The sequence below is a fragment of the Bubalus bubalis genome, chromosome 1 (assembly GCF_019923935.1).
Source record: "Bubalus bubalis isolate 160015118507 breed Murrah chromosome 1, NDDB_SH_1, whole genome shotgun sequence".
Lineage (NCBI taxonomy): Eukaryota > Metazoa > Chordata > Mammalia > Artiodactyla > Bovidae > Bubalus > Bubalus bubalis.
Window position 1 is genome coordinate 194070729 of NC_059157.1, and position 24259 is coordinate 194094987.

General features: G+C 44.1%; 1 protein-coding gene across 2 annotated transcripts in view; it reads right to left on the reverse strand.

Moving 5' to 3' along the window:
* HLCS (holocarboxylase synthetase) overlaps positions 1-9098 on the reverse strand; it is a 215374-nt gene extending 206276 nt beyond the window's left edge. Inside the window, exon 1 of one of the 2 annotated variants that reach the window (XM_025293769.3) lies at positions 8898-9098. In XM_025293769.3, coding sequence (XP_025149554.3) covers positions 8898-9083 — 186 coding nt within the window. In that variant the 5' untranslated portion in view covers positions 9084-9098. Of the gene's footprint in view, positions 1-7633; positions 8236-8897 lie in introns of those variants that run through there. The other variant, XM_025293775.3, reaches the window with a different exon arrangement.
* Between the last annotated feature and the right edge of the window lie 15161 nt (positions 9099-24259).

The window sequence follows — 24259 nt, forward strand, 5'->3', positions numbered from 1 at the left end:
GCCCAGCATGCAGCATCTTCCTTCCCCAACCAGGAATTGAATCCGTGCCCTCTGCAATGGGTGTGCAGAGTCTTACCACTGGACCACCAGGGAAGTCCCTCATTGTGGTTTTGATTTAGAATTCCCTGAAGACTAGTGATATAGAACATTTTTGCATAAGTCTATTGGTCATCTGTATGTCTTTGGAAAAACGTCAATTTCTAAAGTCCTCTGCCCATTTTTTAAACACTTTTTTTTTAATGTTGAATTCTGTATTTTAGATATTAACTCCTTATAGACATATTGTTTGCAAATATCTTCTCCATTCCGCAGGCTATTTTCTCCTTTTGTTGACAGTTTCCTTCATCGTGCTAACGTCCACTGCCATTGTTCAACTTTGGTATTACTGTTTCCTTCTGATTTTATGGGCTCTTTATATTGGGTTGGCCGAAAAGTTCATTCAGGTTTTTCCGTAAGCTGTCATAATGTTGTATTAAGGGCATCAACGCAGGGCTGGTATATAGTTGCGGCTTTTTTTTTAAATTTAGCTGTATGGGTTCTTAGTTGCAGCACACAGGCTCTCCCGTTGTGGAGAGGGCTCCAGAGCATGCAGGCTTCAGGAGCTGCACTGCTCTGGGTTCAGTTGCATGAGGAAGCTTTGTTCCCCAACTAGGGATTGAACCCAAGTCCCCTGCACTACAGGGCTGACTTTACCAATGAGCCACCAGGGTAGTCCCTGCTTATGGCATATTTTTCATCAGTTTAACATTTGCCTTTTAATTTTAAGATGATTTTTGATGTATCAGTTTTACATTTCAATTAAATAAAACCTCAGTTTTTTTCATGACATTTACCATTTCTTTTATGTTTAGAGTCATCCCCAATTTCCCAAACTACAAATATTCCCTAGTAGTTATAATTTTTAAATGGTTACCTTTCAGATTAGCCATCATCTTGAAGGCCTCTTCCAATTAGAAAATTGTATGGTTTCCTGATTTTTATCTACATTGCTATTTTCAAATTCAACATGCAAAAACAGTAGACACCAGTGATGTTTTTAATTGCAACACATTCAAAAGAATTTCCAGTAACATATGTAAGGTGCAAAATCTAGTAATAAAATGAACATTATGTACCTAGCCCTCAATTTAAGAACTAGATTATTGCCAAATGAGCTTGATAGCTTACTGAAACTGCATTCATATAAAATCCTAGACTTTTTCTTTTTAAAGAAATCACTAATCCTAGACTTCCTTGGTGGTCCAGTGGTTAAGAGTCTGTGCTTCCACCGCAGGAGGCGGAAGTTTGATCCACCATCCAGGGAAGTAAGATCCCACATGTCATGCACGTGGCCAAGACAAAACAAAAAAAATCACTGGTCCTAATTCTAGCTATACTTTTGCTGCTGACATTTGAAACCAATGTCAACAGGTTTACTCCTGTTAAATTGTATCCTGTTGACCTGTGCCCCTTGGATTTAGCCAACTAGGACCTGCCATCCTAACTATTAACTACCCTCCAAGTTTACGTCACCCATGAAATGCAGCATCTCCCTTGGAGAAGCCTGAAAATCAAATAAAATGAAGTGATAAACTGGTAAACACTCCATCCTGACTATCCCTCTTTAAAATATTACAATGCACATTAAAAGAAAAAAGAGATTATTGCCAACAATGCTATACTTCTTACCTATCTGCTATACTCCTTGCCTAACTATCCTCTATTTTATATATATATATATATATATATATTTTTTTTTTTAACTTACTTGTATTTATTTGGCTGCACAGGGTCTTAGCTGTGGTATGTGGGATCCAGTTCCCCAACCAGTGATCAAACCCAGGGCCCCAGCATTGAGAGATGAGAGTCTTAGCCACTGGACCACCAGGGCAGTCCCTCAATTTTATATTTTTATTTACCTTGTTTTTAAAAATCTTACTATAAGGACTTCCCTGGTGGCCCAGTGGTTAACAATTCACCTGCCGTTTCAGAAAACACAGGTTTGATCCCTAGTCTGGGAAGATTCCACATGCCATGGAGCAACTAAGCCCGTGTGCCACAACTTCTGAGCCCCCGCTGCGGAGCCTGCGAGCCACAACTACCGAAGCCCGTGTGCCTGGAGCCCGAGCTCTGCAACAAGAGAAGCCCCCGCAATGAGAAGGCCTCAAACCATAACACAGAGTAGCCCCCGCTCGCCGAAACTAGAGCAAGCCCACGGAGAGTAAGGAAGACCCCGTGCAGCCAAAAATAAATGAGTAAATCCATAAACTTAATAAAAGAAAATCTTAATACAAATAAACACATCCCTAAAAGCTCAAGTTTTTTAGCTTTCCAAAATATTATTCAAAAAGGAAACTTCTAAGCCTTGTCGCTAATTGTTTCTAAGCTTCACACATATAACCATGCGTGTGCCCTAAGCTGTTTCAGTTGTGTCCGACTCTGTGACCCTATGAACTGTAGCCCGCCAGGCTCCTCTGTCCATGGGATTTTCCAGACAAGAATACAGGAGCGGGTTGCCATTTCCCTCTCCAGGGGTTCTTCCCAACCCAGGGATCGAACCCTTGTCTCCTGTGTCTCCAGCATTGCAGAAAGATTCTTTACCCACTGAGCCACCTGGGAAGCCGCATAATTTTGCATAGCTGGACTTTATTCATTTTCACTGCTATATAAAATTCTGTTCTATCATAGATTGCTTAGCCATTGTCCTGTTGATGGACACTGGGTTATTTCCAGTTCATTTGCTCTGACAAGTAATGCTGCTCTGAACATTCCCTTACTTGCCTCTCTGGAGTCCATGTTGAAGCATTTCTCTGGGAACACACCTACTTAGGATAGGAGTTACTGGATCAAGTTAATGTTGAGTGTTAAAAACATAACACTAAGCAGTTTTCCAAAGTAGTTATAGCAATTTACACTCCCATTACTAGCAGTTTTTATTTCAACTCAGTATCTTTTAGGCCAAATACTCTTTCTTTTTTATTTTAGATTTCTACTAATGTTCACAGCTATCTTGGAGAGTCACGAGGTTCCTGAACACAAAGCATCACATTGTGTTTCTTAGCCAGAAGAATCCTCCGGAGGCACAAATCCCTTATTGTCCAAAGTCTAGATTTAGGTCATGGTGGTTTGGATTAGACCCATGAGTCCTAGGACAAGGATAGGGAAGTTGCTAACCGAAAAAGTCTGCTGGAAAACCCCCCACGCTATGCTTACAGCAGCCGTTTTGGGGTAGCAAGCCCCCTGCCATAGTGCGGGGAGTTTTCCAGGACTGGGAGAGTCCTTTGCATGAGCAGCTGCTTTTAAAATCTCCTGCTATTTGTAGCTCTGTTCTCTCACCTCCCTTGGTTACTTACAACCTTCTATTTAAATCAACTACTCTTAGCATCTTGAATTACTACTCTCTTCTTAAAGGCTTTAAAAACACTGGCACTCTGATTTGGTATTCCTAATTCTGGGCATTTATACTAAAAATGGTGACAAAAGAAAATTTCTATTTGTAAAGATGTTGATAGCATCATTGTTTGTAAGAATGACTTTTTAAATTGGAAAATTTAATGTTCAACAATAGAGAACTTATAGTGTAAATTGTGGCATATCCAGTTCAGTGGTACAAAGCAAAACAGAGACTTTTTTCTTCCCCGAACCATTTGAGATTAAGTTGCACAAATCTTGACTCTTCACCCACAAATACTTTAGGGCTTATTTCCTAAGAACGAGAAGGCTCTCTTAGGTAACCACCCTACAAAGCTTAAGTTCAGAAAATTAACATAGATCCAATGCTAACATCTACGACCAAGTCCATATTCACATTTTGCCAATTGTTCCAATAACATCCTTTATGCAGTATTTTTCCCACTTCAAAGTTACACCTTTTCATTGGAGTTGTCATGTCTCTTTATTCCTCTTTACTCTGGAACAGTTCCCTAATCTTTGTCTTTCATGACTTAGACTTTTTATTTTTTGGACTAAGCCAGGTCTTAATTGCAGTATGTGGGATCTAGTTCCCTGACCAAGGATCAAACCCAACCCCCTTGATTGGGAGCATGGAGTCTTAACCATTGGACCAACAGGGAAGTTCCACTACGTAAACATGTTTTTAAAAGTCAGGCCCATGGAGAAAGAAATGGCAACCCACTCCAGCATTCTAGCCTGGAAAATCCCATGGATAGAGGAGCCTGGCGGCTATAGTCCATAGAGTCCCAAGAGTCAGACACAACTTTGTGGAAGTTTCCCATTTAACTAACGGAAATATCTCTGGAAGTTTCATGAATGTATTAAGGGTACGTAAGATGAAAGGTACTCTGGTCTGTGGTTCATTCAATGCAGTATTTCTTTCCTGGCCTTTTTGCTTCTTTGCTTTCCAACTTTCTTTCCCCCCTCCCCTCCCTCTTTCCTTCGTGTGCTTCCAATACCATGCATCTCTTCCCACTTATAAACAGTTTAAGGAAATATTTTCCCAGTTGTTCAAATAAAGTCTAGTGATTACTCTTAAAAAAAGAATCAGGCCCATTACTTTGTAGTCTGTCCTTCAATTTTAGTTTGTCTGATGTTACCCCAGGATGCTTCCCTAGTAGCTCAGATGGTAAAGCATCTGCCTGCAATGCAGGAGACCCAGGTTCAATCCCTGGGTTAGAAAGATCCCCTGGAGAAGAAAATGGCAACCCACTCCAGTATTCTTGCCTGGAGAATTCCACGGACAGAGGAGCCTGGCAGGCTACAGACCCTGGAGTCGCAAAGAGTCGGACACGACTGAGTGACTAACACACACACACCCCATGATCCAATTCAAGTTATGCATATTTGGCACTTTTTTTACGTCATTCTCTGTGGTGCTGATTTTGATCACATGGTTAAGGTGGTATTCGCCAAATTTTCCCTCTATAAAGCTTCCTTTTTTCCCTTTGTAATTATTAAATAATCTGTGGAGTGATCCTTTGAGACTGTGTAATATGTATTTTTTTATACTGGAGACTGAGGGGTTACAGTCCATGGACTCACAAAGAGTCAGATGACCGAGTGACTAACACTCACTTTCACGGAGTGAGCTACTTCTCCAAGGAACTCTGGAGAATGGGATTTAGAACCAAAATACGAACACTAGGAATGCTTAGGGCCATTGGGGCGGCCCTGGTCCCAAAGTTCTTTCAGCAGGCAGATCTGGGAACTGGAGCCCAGTCCACAGAGCTCTCCCTGGCCTTCCTTCCTCCAGACTTGTACCACTTTCTCCCGGCGAGACTCCTCGCTCCCAGCAATGCCATGATAGTGCCTAATTTGCTTAATCCCCAAATACACAGAAAATACTTTCAGAATTGCCAGAAAAGGCCATGGCTGGATGGCATCACTGACTCGATGGACGTGAGTCTGGGTGAACTCCGGGAGTTGGTGATGGACAGGGAGGCCTGGCGTGCTGCGATTCATGGGGTCGCAAAGAGTAGGACACGACTGAGCGACTGAACTGAACTGAACTGAACTAAGTGCAGTTCAAATTTTGTCTTCTGTTTGCTTGTTTACACACAGAAAGCATATAGTCAAGAGTTTTGTTCAACACAGACAAAACACAAACTTAAGGTTACCAAAGGGGAAGGGGAAGGAGGAGAAACTGGGAGTTTGGAATTAACATATACACATTCTCTCTCTTTAGTAGCTAAGTCATATCCGACTCTCCTGACCCCATGGACTGTAGCCTGCCAGGCTCCTCTGTCCATGGGATTCTCAAGGCAAGAAGACTGGAGTGGGTTGCCATTTCCTCCTCCACATATACACACTACTATATATAAAATTTGATAAATGGGACTTTCCTGGGGGGGGGGGGGGTCCAGTGTTTAAGCATTTGCCATGGATGCAGAGGACACAGGTTCAATCTATACTGCCTTGAAGGAAGACCAGGCATGTCCAAGTGCCAGGCACACTCAAGCCAGAAGTCTTAATAGTTAAAACACAAGATAATACATATGGAGTCCAAACCTTGTTACATGAAGTCAGGGAGTTAATGGTCCTTGAAGAAGAGCATTTATGCATGTAGCCAAGACAGGAATTAAAGGTGCAAGGCGAAAGAAACTTGGTGCAAGGGGACATTATGCTGAAGCCTGAGATGAAGCATCATATTTTAGTATAAAGTGAAAGTGGAAGTGTCACTCGCTCAGTCCTGTCTGGCTTTGCAACCCCATGGGCTGAAGCCTGCCAGTCTCCTCTGTCCATGTCAACCCCATGGGCTGAAGCCTGCCAGTCTCCTCTGTCCATGTCAACCCCATGGACTGAAGCCTGCCAGTCTCCTCTGTCCATGTCAACCCCATGGGCTGAAGCCTGCCAGTCTCCTCTGTCCATGTCAACCCCATGGGCTGAAGCCTGCCAGTCTCCTCTGTCCATGTCAACCCCATGGGCTGAAGCCTGCCAGTCTCCTCTGTCCATGTCAACCCCATGGACTGAAGCCTGCCAGTCTCCTCTGTCCATGGCATTTTTCAGGCAAGGATACTGGAGTGAGTTGCCATGATCTCCAGGGGATCTTCCCCACCCAGGGATCTAACCAGATCTCCTGCATTGCAGGCAGATTCTTTGCTGTTTGAGTCACTAGGAAAGTTGCCATTTAGTGTACATCACCACCATATGACAATCACCCAGTTAGACAATCTAGGGTCAAATAACTAATGATGTAAGCCTTGATGTCTACCCAAAAGTGAGGAAAAAGACAGTCTTCTCCCCACTTTTTTTTTGGAAACAACATTATTTTTTAAAGGCTTTTTGGGAGCAGTTTCATGTTCACAGAAAAATTGAGAAGGTACAATAATTGTTCATATACCCTTCCCCCTCTCCATACATAGCCTCCCCCACAACTTTTGCTTTGAGTATACAAATATAGCCCTCTTTGTTCTTAGGGCTGCGAGCCCTTGCCTGCCCACCAGTATCTCACACAAGCGTCCTATGCTAATAAACTAACTGTGTTCATCTCTTTGCCTCATGCTGAAATCTTTCCACAAGGAGACAAAAGAACGTAAGAGATTCAGTAAGTCCTGACACCAGGGCAGTCAGTCAGTCAGTTCAGTCCCTCAGCCGTGTCCGACTCTCTGCAACCCCATGGACTGCAGCACACCAGGCCTCCCTGTCCATCACCAATTCTTCGGTTTCCATGAAATGACAGTGGGTTCCAGTCCCCTCCTCAACCAGGGATTAACAAAGCTCCATCTAGTCAAAGCTATGGTCTTTCAAGTAGTCGTGTATGGATGTGAGAGTTGGACTATAAAGAAAGCTCAGCACCAAAGAATTGATGCTTTTGAACTGTGGTGTTGGAGAAGGCCCTTGAGAGTCCCTTGTACTACAAGGAGATCCAACCAGTACATATTAAAAGAAATCAATCCTGAATATTCATTGGAAAGACTGATGGTGAAGCTGAAACTCCAATATTTTGGCCACCTGATGCGAAAAACTGACTTATTTGAAAAGACCCTGATGCTGGGAAAGATTGAAGGCAGGAAAGGGGATGACAAAGGATGAGATGGCTGGATGGCATCACCGACTCAATGGACAGGAGTTTGAGTAAACTCCGGGAGTTGGTGATGGACAGGGAAGCCTGATGTGCTGCAGTCCATGGGGTCGCAAAGACTCGACATGACTGAGCAACTGAACTGAATAGTAGCGATGTGTTGTTGGTTTTTTTTACCCTTGCATCTGGATCCTGGGTCATTAGAAAGCCTCTGCCCACACGCAGGTTCCAGAAAAACTCGTCCCCGCTTGCTAGCTGCGGCCGGGCCGGTTCAGTTGCCGCCCCTAATCCACGCGTCTGAGCGCCCCCGCAGCAAACACGGGGGGCGGGGCCGGCACACTGGAGCTTCGGGCCGCGCGTGCGCACTGGCGAGCGGGCCGTGCCAGCCGGGGCTCCGCAGCGGGAGGCGCGCGAGTGCCGCGGGGCCCCTGCCCGGCCTCGGCGGAAACTCCGCCCCTCTCGCTGGCTGCGGCGGCTCAGCCGGCTCAACCCCGGTGCGCCCCCGCGACCCCGACCAAAGACGAACGAGGCCCTCGGAGGGGCGGCGACCAGCCTATCCCACCCGACACCCTCCCTGACGGGTGCGGCGCCCCGGATACTTCTGAAGGGGGCAGGCCGGCCGGCTTCTCCGCCCGAAGGTCGCCCTCCTGACCCGCCGCCGCGCGCTGCGCCCCCTCGTGGCCAGGCAGCCGCTGTGCAGGCTGGGCTTGCGGACCACCCGGGCTTCCGCCGGGCCCCGGGGCGCCCGCAGCGCGGGAGCTGGACCGCACCCAGTGCAGCTCAGCTCAGCTCAGCCGTGTCGGACTCTCTGCGACCCGCTGGACCGCAGGACGCCAGGCTTCCCGGTCCATTACCAACTCCCGAGTTTACTCAAACTCAAGTCCATCGAGTCGGTGATGCCATCCAACCATCTCATCCTCTGTCGTCCCCTTCTCCTCCCGCCTTCAATCTTTCCCAGCATCAGGGTCTTTTCCAATGAATCCCTTCTTCGCAACAGCGGACCAGATTCAGGAGAGACAAAAAAAAAAATCCGCGGATGCTTCTCATCCAGGAGACGTCTCTCCCCACCGCCTACCCGTTGTGGGCCTTTTAGCTCTTTAACCCTCCTTCCCGCAGCCCGCCAGTCTCACCCCCTTACTCCATCCAGCCTTATAAACCCTCCTGGAAAGATGTTGAGCAAAAATAAGAGGCCCTCCGCTTGCCTCCTCTGGTCTCATCCCGACGAACACCGAATGTGGATACGTGGGGGTCTTTGCTAACGTCCACAACCGGTTCTTCGATTTTCTGCCCACCATATCAGACGCCAGCCGCGAATCCGGGTACCCAGGCTACGGGGCATTTCTGAAGCCCGGCCAGACGAAAAGGCCCACAGGTTCCCACCATCTAGCTCCCGGTTTGATAATTTGCTAGAACACAGAAGACAGCCAAGCGCTGTACTTACTGTTTCCGGTGAGAGATGCTCAGAAGCAGGAGGTGGGGGAGGCAGACGGTCCAAGCCCTCTCCGGGTTGCCCTCTTGGTAGATCTTCCCAAGGGTTTTTATAGAGGCTTCTTTGAAGCAGGTCAGGAGAAAGTGCCAAACCTCTTTGGTTGGCTCCTCTGGACCCCCATCCCCCATCCCAAGCCATTTAGAAGTTCGCCAATTATCACCTCATTAGCATAAACTTTGATAGGCTTGAAAGGGGCTCATTATGAATAACAGAGACTCTCTTAACATAGAGGGAAATTCCAAGGATTTTAGGAGATCAGTGACAGGAATTAGGGACAAAGGCCAAATTTTTTTTATTATTATACCTTAAATCCTTAACCCAAATAAATCATGAGAAAAACGTTAGATTCTGTCAAAGCCAGCCATTGGAAGAATTGGAGAACTTCACAGGCAAGAGGATCTTAAGGAAATGGTTAAATGTAACGTGGTATCTAGATGGAATCTTGGGATGAAGAAAGGACATCAGGGAAAACGAGATCTGAATAAAGTAGGGATTATAGCTTCTAAAGAATGTTCAAACTACTGGGCTTCCCTCCTAGCTCAGTTGGTAAAGAATCCACTTACAATGCAGGAGACCTGGGTTTGATCCCTAAAGATAGAGAAGGAAGCCTAGGAAACCTTGGGTACCCACTCTAAGTTAATGATCGCTCAAGAAATCCATTGGAAAGTAGGCATGTTTAATTATAAAACCATAAACAAAACCACAAGATACGCTCCAGGCCATTACGTGGAAGAATGTCACCACCCTTCTACTAGTATGATAATCCTAGTTTGACCACATAGGGTCACACAAATTAGGGTCCTCCCTAATTTGAAGTAGGAATTAATAATGTATGGGGTGGTGGTTTAGTCTAAGTCATGTCCAACTCTTGCGACCTCATGGACTGTAGCCTGCTAGACACCTCTGTCCATGGGATTCTCCAGGCCAGAATACTTGAGTGAGTTGCCATTTCTTTCTCCAGGGGATCTTCCCCTGGACTGGACGTGCTGCAGTCCAATTCAGTTCAATCGCTCAGTCATGTCCGGCTCTTCGAGACCCCATGGACTGCAGCACGCCAGGCTTCCCTGTCCATGACCCACTCCTGGAGCTTGCTCAAACTCATGTCCATGGAGTCGGTGATGCCATCCGACCATCTCATCCTCTGTCGTCCCCTTCTCCCCCTGCCCTCAGTCTTTCCCAGCATCAGGGTCTTTTCCATTGAGTCAGTCCTTCACATCAGGTGGCCAAAGCAGTGGAGTTTCAGCTTCAGCATCAGTCTTTCCAGTGAATATTCAGGACTGATTTCCTTTAGGATAGGCTGATTGGATCTCCTTGCAGTCCAAGGTACTCTCAAGAGTCTTCTCCAACACCACAGTTCAAAAGCATCAATTTTTCAGCGCTCAGCTTTCTTTATGGTCCAACTCTCACATCCATACATGACTACTGGAAAGACCATAGCCTTGACTAGATGGACCTTTGTTGGCAAAGTAAGATCGCCGCTTTTTAATATGCTGTCTAGGTTGATGATAGCTTTTCTTCCAAGGAACAAGCATCTTTTAATTTCATGGCTGCAGTCACCATCTGTAATGATTTTGGAGCCCCAAAAAATAAAGTCTGCCACTGTTTACACTGTTTTCCCATCTATTTGCCATGAAGTGATGGGACTGGATGCCATGATCTTACTTTTCTGAATGTTGAGCTTTAAGCCAACTTTTTTCACTCTCCTCTTTCACTTTCATCAACAGGCTCTTTAGTTCTTCTTCACTTTCTGCCATAAGGGTGGTGTCATCTGCATATCTGAAGTTATTGATATTTCTCCTGGCAATCTTGATTCCAGCTTGTGCTTCCTCCAGCCCTGCATTTCACATGATGTTCTCTGCATATAAGTTAAATAAGCAGGGTGACAATATACAAACTTGACGTACTCTTTTCCCAATTTGGAACCTGTCTGTTGTTTCATGTCCAGTTTTAACTGTTGCTTCTTGACCTGGATACAGATTTCTCAGAAGACAGATCAGGTGTTCTGGTATTCCCGTATCTTTAAGAATTTTCCATGGTTTGTTGTGATCCACAACAGTCAAAGATTTTGGCATAGTCAATAAAGAAGTAGGTGTTTTTCTGGAACCCTAGTTCTTCTTCGATGATCCGGTGGATGTTGCTGCAGTCCATAGGGTCTCAAAGAGTCGGACACCACTGAGTGACTGAACAATAGCAACAATAGAGCTACCGCTTCACAGTGCTTCCAGTTTTTGAGAATTGGACATAAAGAAGGCTGAGTGCCGAAGAATTGACTCAAGAGCCTGACCCACCTATGTGAGCTGACCAGTGGAGACCACTGAGAAGGTTGCAAACTCTTCGTTTAAAAGGTGACATCCAATCTCACAGATGCCTCCTACTCTTCATCACAGGGACTAGGCAGTGAGCTGGGCAAATGTACTCATCTTTATTTCAAAGGTTTGGAAAACACTGCATTTCCAGGCCATAGATTCCAAGGGTTGTCTTCCTTTTTCTCCTTATACTCTCCTTGTTCCTCTCTTAACTCCTTTGAAATCTGCGTCCATCGAAGTGTTGTCCCTTTTGGGGGAGTTCACTGATGGCCCAGGGTTAGGATGCAGCACTTTCACTGCCACCAGGTTCAGTCCCTGGTCAGTGTTCTCAGCTTTCAACACCATAATAACCCAGAGGGTCAAAGGAAACAAGGGAGGCCTGAATTTCGACTTCGAGTAGAAGCAGAATTTCAACATGACCGGGAGCCTGGATGGTGTCATTTGAGGACAATCAGAATGAACTCTGGGTCTTGCTGCCACCAGCGCCCAGCACAATATAGGACAAATTGTGGCTGGCCCTGGACTATCAGATCAGACCCAACAGGTGACGGGGTGGGGTGGGGTGGGGAGGGGTGCCTATCTTCCATCTGGCATGCTTGCTAAGCCCCTTTAAATAGAAAACCACAGACCCAAAATGGTGTCACTGGTGCTAAAAGCCCATGATACCAAACCCAGCTTTCATACCCAGCCTAATTGTAGTTTTGACTTTCCTTGGAAATGTGATCTTAGCCAACCAATTTGGAATTTTCTGGTCAGCACCAGTGAGGTCATCAGTCTTTCAGACTCACCTTGCTCCCCCTGAGGAAGAAGGGGGGATCAGCATGATAAAACCATTGCCTAGACACTTCCCTGGTGATACAGAAGTTAAGACTCAGGGGACACCAGTTCAATCCTGGGTCATGGAACTAAGTTGCCATGGAGTGCCACCAAAAAAATAAACACTTGCGTTTCTGTTTTCCCCCCAAAATGTTCTCAACTGAAAATAATCCTTTCTTTTCTTTTGCTCATAGCTTCCCTGTCCCACCCTTCTTCTAATAAAAACCCTCCATTTTGTACGATTCTATGGAGTGCCCACCCTTCTAGCTTCCAGACAAGGCACAGCGTACTAAGTGAAACACGTAATTAAGCCAATTAGATCTATTGACTTGGTTGGGTTTTTTAACATGCTAAAGTCTAGAGAGAGCCCTTGTGAGTTCATGTCTAACTCCTGATTTTCTGGGTTACCTTGAGGAAATTATTTTAAATTGTATTTTTTTTTTTACTAAATTTCTTTCAAAATTTGAATATAAACTTTCTAATATAGGCCTGAATTTGAGCAAACTCCAAGAGACAGTGAAGGACCGAGGAGCCTGGCTTGCTGCAGTCTGTGGGGTAGCAGAGAGTCGGACACGACTCAGTGATAAACAACAATGTAGGCACAAAAGCATGTCTGTCTTGTTGGCCGCCCAACCCCAGAGCTAGAAGGAGTGTGTCAAACACAGGAAGTATTACACGATTATTGAAGAAGGAAATAGAATAGATAATAGAGATACAAAAAGATATGGAAGTGAACATTGAACTGTTCTTCTGGGAAAAAATGATTTAACGTCTCCATGATTTCGGTTCTTCACCTGTCAAATGTGGATACTACTACTCTCTCCCTTGTAAGTCTGTGTGGACCAAGTGAGTTAATATTCTTAAACCACAGTGCCAGGCACATAATGGATGCTCAGTAAAAGTTAGCCAAAGTTAAGATGACTACATTAGCTAGTATTAGTGTGAGGGCAGGACATTTCCTGAGCTTCTGTCGTCTCGCTCCTGAAATGGAGAGGACCCAGGAATTGATACCACAGGCCACTTCCAGCTCAGGATCTGGGGTGTGGCTTCCCTCATATTGCACACCAGACTCTATCTATATCTATCAGTTCAGTTCAGTCGCTCAGTCATGTCCGACTCTTCGAGACCCCATGGACTGCAGCACGCCAGGCTTCCCTGTCCATCATCAAAACCCAGAGCTTACTCAAACTCATGTCCATCGAGTCGGGGATGCCATCCAACAATCTCATCCTCTGTCGTCCTCTTCTCCTCCTGCCTTCAATCTTCCCCAACATCAGGATCTTTTCAAATGAGTCAGTTCTTTACATCAGGTGGCCAAAGTATTGGAGCTTCAGCTTCAACATCAGCCCTTCCAATGAATATTTAAGACTGATTTCCTTTAGGATGGACTGGTTGGATCTCCTTGCAGTCCAAGGGACTCTCAAGAGTCTTCTCCAACACCACAGTTCAAAAGCATCAATTCTTTGGCACTCAACCTTCTTCACAGTCCAACTCTCACATCCATACATGACCACGGGAAAAACCATAGCTTTGACTAGACGGACCTTTGTCAGCAAAGTAATGCCTCTCCTTTTTAATATGCTGTCTAGGTTGGTCATAGCTTTTCTTCCAAGGAACAAGCATGTTTTAATTTCATGGCTGCAGTCACCATCTGTAATGATTTTGGAGCCCAAGAAAATAAAGTCTGTCACTGTTTCCATTGTTTCTCCATCCATTTGCCATGAAGTGATGGGACCGGATGTCGTGATCTTTGTTTTTTGAATGTCAACTTTTAAGTCAGCTTTTTCATTCTCCTCTTTCACTTTTATCAAGAGGCTCTTTAGTTCCTCTTCACTTTCTGCCAGAAGGGTGGTGTCATCTGCATATCTGAGGTTCTTGATATTTCTCCTGGCAGTCTTAATTCCAACTTGTGCTTCATCCAGCCCAGCATTTCACATGATGTACTCTGCATATAAGTTAAATAAGCAGGGTGACAATATACAGTCTTGACATACTCCTTTCCTAGTTTTGAACCATCTGTATTTATGTCATTTTTTTTTTTCACACAGCACTAGAAAGACGTAGGCAACATGTAACTATGTGATTCTTTGTCCTCTTACAGACACAATTAATAGAGTGAATCTTAGGGTTTCCCTAGTGGTCCAGTGGTTAAGAATCCATCTTGCAATGCAAGGGACATGGGTTCCATCCCTGATCTGGGAAGATCCCATATGCCTCGGGGCAACTAAACCCCTCACAGCAACTACCAAGCCTGCGCTCTAGATAGAGCTCAGGAGTCGCAACTACTGAAGGCTGTGTGCCTAGAGCCTGTGCTCTGCCACAAGAGAAACCACTGAAGTGAGAAGCCCGAGCACCGCAACTAGAAAGAGTTGAGAAGCCCGAGCACTGCAACTAGAAAGAGTTGAGAAGCCCGAGCACTGCAACTAGAGAAAATCCCAAGCAGCAACCACGACCCAGCACAGCTCAAAATAAATAAATTAATGAATGAGTCTTTTTTTAAAAAAATAAGTGAATCTTAGATCCAACTATGGAGGACGTATTTGGGACTTCCCTAGTGGTTGAATGGTTAGGACTCAGTGCTTCCTCTGCGGGGGGGGGCACTTGATCAGAGAACTAAGATCCTGCAAGCCATGGGGTGAGCCTGCCACTTCCAAAAAAATAGGCTCCATCGAGGATGTATTCGTTTCCTGGGGCTGCCATAACAAATTAACATCAACTGGGTGGCCTAAAATAACAGAAGAAATCGAGGTATCTGCAGGTTTCTTCATCCTGGAGGCTCTCCTGGATTTGGGTGGCTGAACAGTCCTAGGCATTCCCCGCCTTGATGTGTTATTCCAGAATCTGCCTCTGTCTTCACATCTCCCTGTGTCTCTGCTTCAGGTCTCTCTCTGCCTTTCTCTTACAAGGAAACCCATTGCTGGATTTAGTGTTTACTCTAAATCTAATTACATCTGCAAAGACCCTGTTTCTAAGTAAGGTCACTTTCACAGATGCTGGGGTAAGAACTTGGACATATCTTTTGGGGCTGCTATTTGATCCTCTTTAAGTGGAATAGCACCCTGTTTTCTTTGAGGACAGCCTGAAGTGAGATCCTATTTTTTATCACCTGCCACATGTGGCTAAAACATTGCTTTCTGTATTCTCTCGCTTTGGATGTTAGGTCAGCATACATAATTAAATTAGACCACTGCTAAGTTTTTCCTTCATTTCCTGCAGAAGCTACACACTCTCCAGCACCTTCTATATTGTTGTTGTAAACACCAGGATATCGTAGTGAACACAAATAGACAGAATTTTTGCCTTCATGGAGCTGACATCCTACTGGGAGAGGCAGACAATAAATAAAAGATTTTTAAAATAGTATATTAATATAAAAATATAATATGTATTCTAGAGGCTACATACACCCCAGTGTTCACAGCTACATAATTTATAATTGCCAAGGTATGGAAACAAGCTAAGTGTCCATGAGTAGATGAATGGATAAAGATGTGGTGTGTGTGCATGCTCCCTAAGTCGTGTTTGATTCATTGCCACCTCACAGACTGTAGTCCACCAGGCTCCTCTGTCCATGTGATTTTCCCAGCAAGAATACTGGAGTGGGGAGCCGTTTCCTTCTCCAGGAGATCTACCTGACCCAAGGATCAAACTTATGACTTCTGCACTGCAGGCAGATTCTTTACCATTGAGCTGCCTGGGAAGCCACGATGGAATATTACTCAGCCACAAAAAATGAAAAGTTGCCATTTGCAACAACGTGAATGGAATTGGAAGGCATTATGTAGAAGACTTTTGAGAGTCCCTTGGACTGCAAGGAGATCCAACCAGTCCATCCTAAAGGAGACCAGTCCTGGGTGTTCATTGGAAGGACTGATGCTAAGGCTGAAACTCCAATACTTTGGCTACCTCGTGCGAAGAGTTGACTCATTGGAAAAGACCCTGATGCTGGGAGGGATTGTGGGCAGGAGGAGAAGGGGAAAACAGAGGATGAGATGGCTGGATGGCATCACCGACTCAATGGACATGGGTTTGTGTGAACTCCAGGAGTTGGTGATGGACAGGGAGGCCTGGCGTGCTGCGATTCATGGGGTCGCAAAGAGTCGGACAGGACTGAGCGACTGAACTGAACTGACTGATGCTAAGTGAAATAAGTCAAATGGAGAGACAGATACTGTGTGATACCAGTTATATGTGGAATCTTAAAAAAATAGAACAAACTAGTGAATAAAACAAAAAAGAAGTAGATTCACACACACACACACACACACATATATATATATAAAACTAGTGGTTACCAGCAGGGGGAAGGGAACAGGATGGGGAAAAATAGGTGCAGAGGGGGAATAAAAGGGTTATTATGGGATTATATGAAATCATGTGTGTGAAACTTTTGAAAATCTTAAAGCACTATAGAATTTTTTTAAAAGAAGCTAATAATAGTATGCTAAATGTGGCACTTACTATGGACAAAAATAAAGCAGGTAAAGAAAGAGGATAGACAATGCTGAGGGGTGTGTTTGTGTGTGTGTGAGAAAGAAAGAGAGAGATGATTTAAACACATGTCCAGAGAAAGCATCACCCTCAGGGGACACTTGAGTAAAGTCTTAAGGAAGAAAAGAGGCAGGTTCACGCAGGAGGTGAGTGTGTCTGGGATGTTCCTGGTCTACAAATAGTCCAGAGGCCAGGGCCTTTAGAGGGAGGGATGGAAGTAGATGAGATATGAGAGGTAAAGGGTGTAGGGGGAGGCCAATCAGGGTCTTGTGGCCATTGATCTGGTCTGGATTTAATGCAGGGAGTATCTGGGGATGGTTCCAATGTCCAGACATCAGTTATCACGTGCTTGAGCCACGTATGTCCACAGTCATTGAGGGAAGCTTAGTTACTAAATGTTTTCCCCACTCCCACCTTGAACACAAATTTCACGTTAATTTTTATTTTTCAAAAGCAAACTCAAAAAAAAAAAAAAAAAGCAAACTCACAGACTTCCCTGGTGGTCCAGTGGTAAGTTTCTGAGTTTCCAATGCAGGGGGCACAGGTTTGAACCCTGGTAGGGGACTAAGATCCCACATAAGGTTCAGCCATAAATTTAAAAATAACAATAAAAATAAATTTAAAAAAAGAAAGCAAACTCAAGGCTTAAACTAAGAATTCAAACCAAAGATATTTCATCTAGCAATCTCACTTCTGAGTATATACCTGAAATAATTAAAATCGGGGACTTGTGAAGGCTGTTCATTGCAGTATCATTCACAGTAGCCGAAAGACAGAAGCAACCCAAGTGTTCACTGACAGATGAATGGGTAAAAGAATAATATTCAATGGAATATTACATGGCTTTGAAAAGGAAAGATATTCTGACACTTGCTACAACGTAGATGAACCCGGAAGACTGTTAAAGAAACAAAATTTGAGTACACGTTAAAGATCTTCTTGATTTTATTCAAGGATTTATGAATCAGCATCCAACCTAGAAGATAAAAAAGAGCTCTGAGGAGCTGTACACAATGAAAGACTTTTACAGGCAGAAGGGAGCAGGAACAAGGAAGTTAATGGAGCACCAAGCAGATTGGTGGTGGCAGGTGCCCTTCCTTCAGGGGATGGCAGGGTCTGTGAGGCAGGTGACCTCACTAGTGCTGAGCAGGTGACTCCTGATTGACTGGTTTAAAAGATTCCATTTCTGGAGGAGGCCAGACTCTAATTGTCTTAGTTTGGCAACATGTGACTTAGCAGAAGTGACTCCATATGGGGTCTCTTGTGTTGTTTTTTTAAGATTTTTTTTTCTTTTTTTGGTTGGAGCATTTTTGACATCTTTATTGAGTTTGTTACAATGTTGCTTCTGTTGTTTATTTGTTTGTTTGTAAAGTTTATTTATTTTGGCTGCCCTGGGTTTTCATTGGGCTTCCCTCATAGCTGTTAGTAAAGTATCTGCCTGCAATGCAGGAGACCCCGCTTCAATTCCTGGGTCCGGAAGATCTGCTGGAGAAGGGATAGGCTACCCACTCCAGTATTCTTGGGCTTCCCTGGTGGCTCAGCTGGTAAAGAATCCGCCTGCAATGGGAGAGACCTGGGTTCGATCCCTGGGTTGGGAAGATCTCCTGGAGAAGGGAAAGGCTACCCACTCCAGGATTCTGGCCTGGAGAATTCCATGGATAGTCCATGGGGTCGCAAAGAGTTGGACACGACTGAGAAACTTCCACTTCACTGGGTCTTCATTGCTTTTTGAGGGCTTTCTCTAGTTGGGGCGAATGGGAGCCACTCTGTTTCAGAGCATGGGCTTCTCAATGCAGCGGCTTCTCTTATTGCAGAGCACAGGCCCAGGTGCCCCGACTTCAGTAGTTGGGGCACGTGGGCGTGGTACTTGCAGTGCCCCTGCCTAGTTGTTCCTTGGCATGCGGAATCTTCCTGGACCGGGGATTGAACCTGTGTCCCCTGCATTGGCAGGCAGATTCTTCTTCACTGCACCACCAGGGAAGTCTTTGCCTCTCTTTTCTGTTTTGGTTTCTTGGCCCTGAGGTACTGTGGGATCCTAGCTCCCTCACTAGGGATGGAACCCACACCCTGGCACCCCACCTGCTAATCCCTGGCGCTGGAAGGTGAAATCTCAACCACTGGACCATCAGGGAAGCCCTTGTTGTCTGGTGGCTCAGATGGTAAAGAATCTGCCTGCAGTGCGGGAGACCGGGGTTCAATCCCTGGGTTGGGAAGATCCCTTGGAGGAGGAAATGGCCACTCACTCCAGTATTCTTTCCTGGAGAATCCCATGGACAGAGGAACCTGGCAGGCTACAGTCCGTGGGGTTGCAAAGAGTCAGACACAACTGAACGACTACTATAACAGGGTATTATGCTAAGTGAAATAAGACAGTCACTAAAGGACAAATACATGACCCACTTACATGAAGTACATAGAATCGTCAACTCTTAGAACAGAAAGGGAGAAATGGAGTTATTATTTAATGGGTGCAGAGTTTGTTTGGAATGATGAAGAGGTTCTGGAGTTGGATGATGGTGATGGGTGCATAAAAATGTGAATGTATTTAATACCACTGAAGTGTATACTTAAAAATGGTTAAAATGGTAATTTTTAAGGACTTCTCCGGCAGTCCAGTTGTTAAGACTCCACACTCTCAGTGCAGTGGTATTGGTTCGATCCCTGGTTGGGGAAGTAAGATGCCACAGGAGCAGCCAAAATTAAAAAAAAAAAAAGGTGTAATTTAGTTATATGTCTTGCCATGATTTCAAAAGACAAAAATTAATTAATTGTTAAATATATATATACACATTTGTTTTCCATGAAACAAATTGTTTCTGAAGATACAGATATGTATATTTTTTGTCTCCAAAAAATCTTTCAGAAACTTCATCAACAGCACTAACAGCATCTTGTAATTCCAAAATCACATTTCAGAGGAACAGAGGGCTCTGTGGAGTGGGTAACAGGAAATAGATTCTGCCTAAACAGAAGGAAAGGAAATGGTCACTTCCCTGCTTGTCTTCAACACTGTTTATGTAAAAATATTCTGCCCTCTTAGTTGTTTTGACTTTTGGTATCCTCCTCCTAGGCAAGCCGGAAACCCTGAGGGTTAACATCTTTACTCTTTGTTTTCAAGGAACAGCTGAAAGTCAGCATTGGAAAAAGAAATTTTAATTGAAGAGAGCAGAACAAGAAACAGAATCTCAATATTATTTAGTTCCCACACTACCTCTCAGGCAGGAATTTGCATACTTGAAGTTATACAAATTTTCCCAGTTTATAAACCTTGGGCCTAATTATGTTTAAGATTTCTATATCTTTCATCAAATGCTTCCTCTCTCATAAAGATCTTTCTTGGATCCAAAAAAGTTTTAGAGATACTATAACATACTTAGTAACACAAAAGCCCTTTAAATTCCCAATTATCTCACCAGCACTGTATTTCTTTCCCAGTATTTTAATTCCTTTACTTGAAAAAAATTAAAAAATAAAAACTTTTTTTCTGTATTTCCAATGAATTTACTTTGTATTACATTATTTTCATCAAAAGCATGCATAATTTTCAAACTATGGTTTGTATAGTTTTATACACTCCACCTCATTGAGGGTTGAGTATCTGCATAAACTTTTTTTTGTTTAATTTTTTAAATGAAGTATAGTTGATTTAGGGGCTTCCCCAGTGGCTCTGGCAGGAAAGAACCCACCTGCAAAGCAGGAGACACAGGAGACTCAGTTTTGATCCCTGGGTTGGGTTGGGAAGATCCCCTGGAGAAGGAAATGGCAACCCACCCCAGTATTCTTGCCTGGAAAATCCAGTGGACGCAGGAGTCTGGCGGGCTATAGTCCATGGGGTCGCAAAAGAGTCAGTACAGCAAACTGATTCAGTTATACATAGATATATTCTTTTTCATTTATATACTTTTTATAGTTTTCTGTGCTGTACAGTAAGTCCTTGCTGGTTATTTATTTTATATATAGTAATGTGTTTATGTTAATCCCAACCTCCTAATTTATCCCTCCCTTCCCCTTTCCCTTGGTAACCATCAGTTCATTTTCTATGTTTGTGGTTATATTTCTGTTTTGTATATAACTTTATTTGTATCATTTTTTTTAGATTCCAAATATGAGTGATATCATATGATATTTATCTTTGACTTACTTCATTTAGTATGATGATCTCTAGGTCCATCCGTGTTGCTGCAAATGGCATTATTTTGTTCTTTTTTATAGCTGAGTAATGGTCCATCGTGTATATGTACCACATCTTTTTTATCCATTCGTCTGTCAGTGGACGTTCAGGTTGCTTCCATGTCTTGGCTATTATAAATACAGCTGCAATGAACATTGGGGTGCGTGTATCTTTTCGAATTATGGTTTTCTCTAGTCTAAATAAACTTCTTGGAACTCTTGTGAAAAGAATACTTGCCTGGGGCTTCCCTGGTGGCTCAGTGGTAAGAAGCTGCTTGCCAATGCGGGGGACACAGGTTCGATCTCTGGCCCAATAAGAGCTCACATGCCACAGAGCAACCAAGCCAGTTACCACCACTATCAAGCCTGTGCTCTGCAGCCCAGGAACCCCAACTACTGAGCCCACGCACTGCAACTACCGAAGCCTCTGCACCCCTAGAGCCCTGGCTCCACAACAAGAGAAGTTACCAAAATGAGAAGCCTCCAAAATGAGAAGCCCACAGACCACAGCTAGAGAAAAGGCCTCACAGCCACGAACAGCCAGAACACCCCAAAATAAATAAATATATAAAATAAAATTATATGAAAAAAGAGTACTTGCCTATTAGTGCCCATGTATTCATTCATTCAATATTTATTGATGTCGATACAAACTGATATTATTTATTGTATATTTTGGCTTATAACATAATACTGCTTTATTTGGTTGTTCAAATTGTTCCAGCCTTGGCCACTGTGCTCCTGCAGGTGCTGGGCAGAAAGAAAAACAAAACAAAAAAGACAAAACTTAGTAGGGGCGAGGATAAATTCAGAGTTTGAGATGAACAGATACACACTACTATATATACAGTAGATAAGCAACAAAGACCTACTGTATAGCACAGGGAAATATACTCAATATTTTGTAGTAATGTGGAAGGGAAAAGAATCTGAAAAATAATGTATATTAGATGTATAACTAAATCACATTGCTGTACATTTGAAACTAACACAACATTGTAAATCAACTATAATCCAATTAAAAAAAAACTGAGTATCTAGTGTGTGCAGGTACTGTCTTGGGTCCTTTTGCCCTTTAAATTTATTTTTTTGGCATTTGGTTAGTCTCTTACCAGACGGTGACTTTACACCAGTTATCTAATCTCTCTCAGTTTTAATTTCTTAATCTGTAAAATGGGAATCATGCCTGTTTGCAGGGTTGGGGTAAAAATTAAATGTATAACTTATAAAATTAATACATGCTCCACTAAAGGACAAACAATTCCCATTATACAAGCTGGGAATAATCACATCCATAGAGACAGAATGGTGGTTATCACAGCTGGGAGGAAGGAGGAATGGGAAGTTATGTTTTATGAGTACAGAGTTTCTGTTCACGACAGTGAAAACGTTCTGGAGACGGAGGCCGGTGATGGCTGCAGAGCAGTGTGTGTCTATCTAGTGCCACCGAATTATATTTGAAAATGCTTAAACTGGTAAATTTTATGTTATGTATAGTTTAGCTTAGAGTCAAAGCTATGGTTTTTCCAGTAGTCATGTATGGATATGAGAGCTGGATCATAAAGAAGGCTGAGCACCAAAGAATTGACGCTTTTGAACTGTGGTGTTGGAGAGGACGCTTGAGCGTTCCTTGGACTGCAGGGAGATCAAACCAGTCAATCCTAAAGGAAATCATCCCTGAATATTCATTGGAAGGACTGATCCTGAAGCTGATGGTCCAATAATTTAACCATCTGATTCAAAGAGCCAACTCATTAGAAAAGACCCTGATGCTGGGAAAGACTGAAGGCTGGAGGAGAATGGGACAACAGAGGATGAGATGGTTGGATGGCATCACCAACTCAATGGTCATAAATTTGAGCAAACTCTGGGAGACAGTGAAGGACAGGGAAGCCTGGTGAGCTGCAGTCCAAGGGGTCACAAAGAGTTGGACTTAACAACTAAACAACAACATATTTTACCACATACACAGAAGTAATATAGTCTCATTGTGGAAAATTTAGAAAACATTTAAAAAGGTTAAAATTCTTAGAAATGTCAGTACTCAGTGGCCACATCTACTCTGCCATTTGTATCTTCCCTTTATAAAATCTTTCTGTGTTGGTAGGTTGTCTGCCCCCTTCTTTAATTAGGTTTCATTATTGTCATAACCGGTTGCTCTTAAGAAAAGAACATGTGCAAATGTTACTGAAAAGTATGTGTGTCGTCTTCAAATTGGTCATCAGTGGTCTGGTCATCACCTTGTTTTAGGTTCAGTTACTCTTCACTTCCAGGGTCCATTTGTTCCCATTTCTTTGTAATCAGTTCCCAGAATCGTGGCAGCTCGTATCCTGGGTACCGGCTGGTCATCATGTAGTTAACTTCCCCACCTGGTGTTTCAGTATCTATATGACAGCTCAGGATACGGCTCAGAATATTATCTGTAGACCTTGAGAAAGAACTAAAGGTCCTTGACTGTGCTTAATGACTACATTATTATCATTTGGTCTCCTTTGACTGTTTTCCTTTGTTTCAGCATTTTCTCACTTCTCTGATGATTCTTTGACTAAAGTCTTCCACAGGCAAAAGGCAGGCAGAGGACATGGTGAGGGGGCAAGGACCACACAATCCTGCTCCGTTTCAGAAACATTTTAATCTCTGAAGCTCTTTGATTAAAACAAAACAAAACAAACAAACAAACAAAAAACAAACCATTACTGTACATCAGGGGGCTTCCCTGGTGGCTCAAATGGTCAAGAATCTGACTTCAGTGAAGGAGACCTGGGTTCCATCCCTGGGTCGGGAAGATGCCCTGGAGAAGGAAAAGGAAACCCACTCCAGTATTCTTGCCTGGAGAAGTCCATGGACAGAGGAGTCTGGTGGGCTAGAGTCCATGGGATCGGAAACTAACTTTCACTTTTTTCACTTTCACTGCAAACCACAGAATGGAGGCTGGCGTTCTCAGAGGCGGCGGGGATGGGGCGTCTGTAAGCGAGGGGCCTGAGTCCAGGCTGGCCGCCTTCAGGTTCTTCCGCGGGGCCCTGCTGATGAAACAGCACTCCTGCCCTAGCGCTGGGGACCGCGACAGCCACGCCCCCGAGAGCCCTGAAGCCGGGCCAGGTGTTCCCAGGGCTCGCGCACCTTCCCGGCTCATCGAGGCACTTTCTGTGCCGGGCCTGGGGCTATCCCGAGGAAAATCGTACCCAGTTCTGTTCAGTTCAGTCGCTCAGTCGTGTCCGACTCTTTGCGACCCATGGACTGCAGCACGCCAGGCCTCCCTGTCCATCACCAACTCCCAGAGTTTACCCAAACTCGTGTCCATCGAGTCCATGATGCCATCCAACCATCTCATCCTCTGTCGTCTTCTTCTCCTCCAGCCTCAATCTTTCCCAGCATCAGGGTCTTTTCAAATGAGTCAGCTTTTCGCATCGGGTGGCCAACGTATTGGAGTTTCAGCTTCAGCATCAGTCTCCTTCCAATGAATATTGAGGACGGATTTCCATTAGGCTTTCCTGTGGCTCAGCTGGTAAATAGCACCCACTCCCAGAAAAA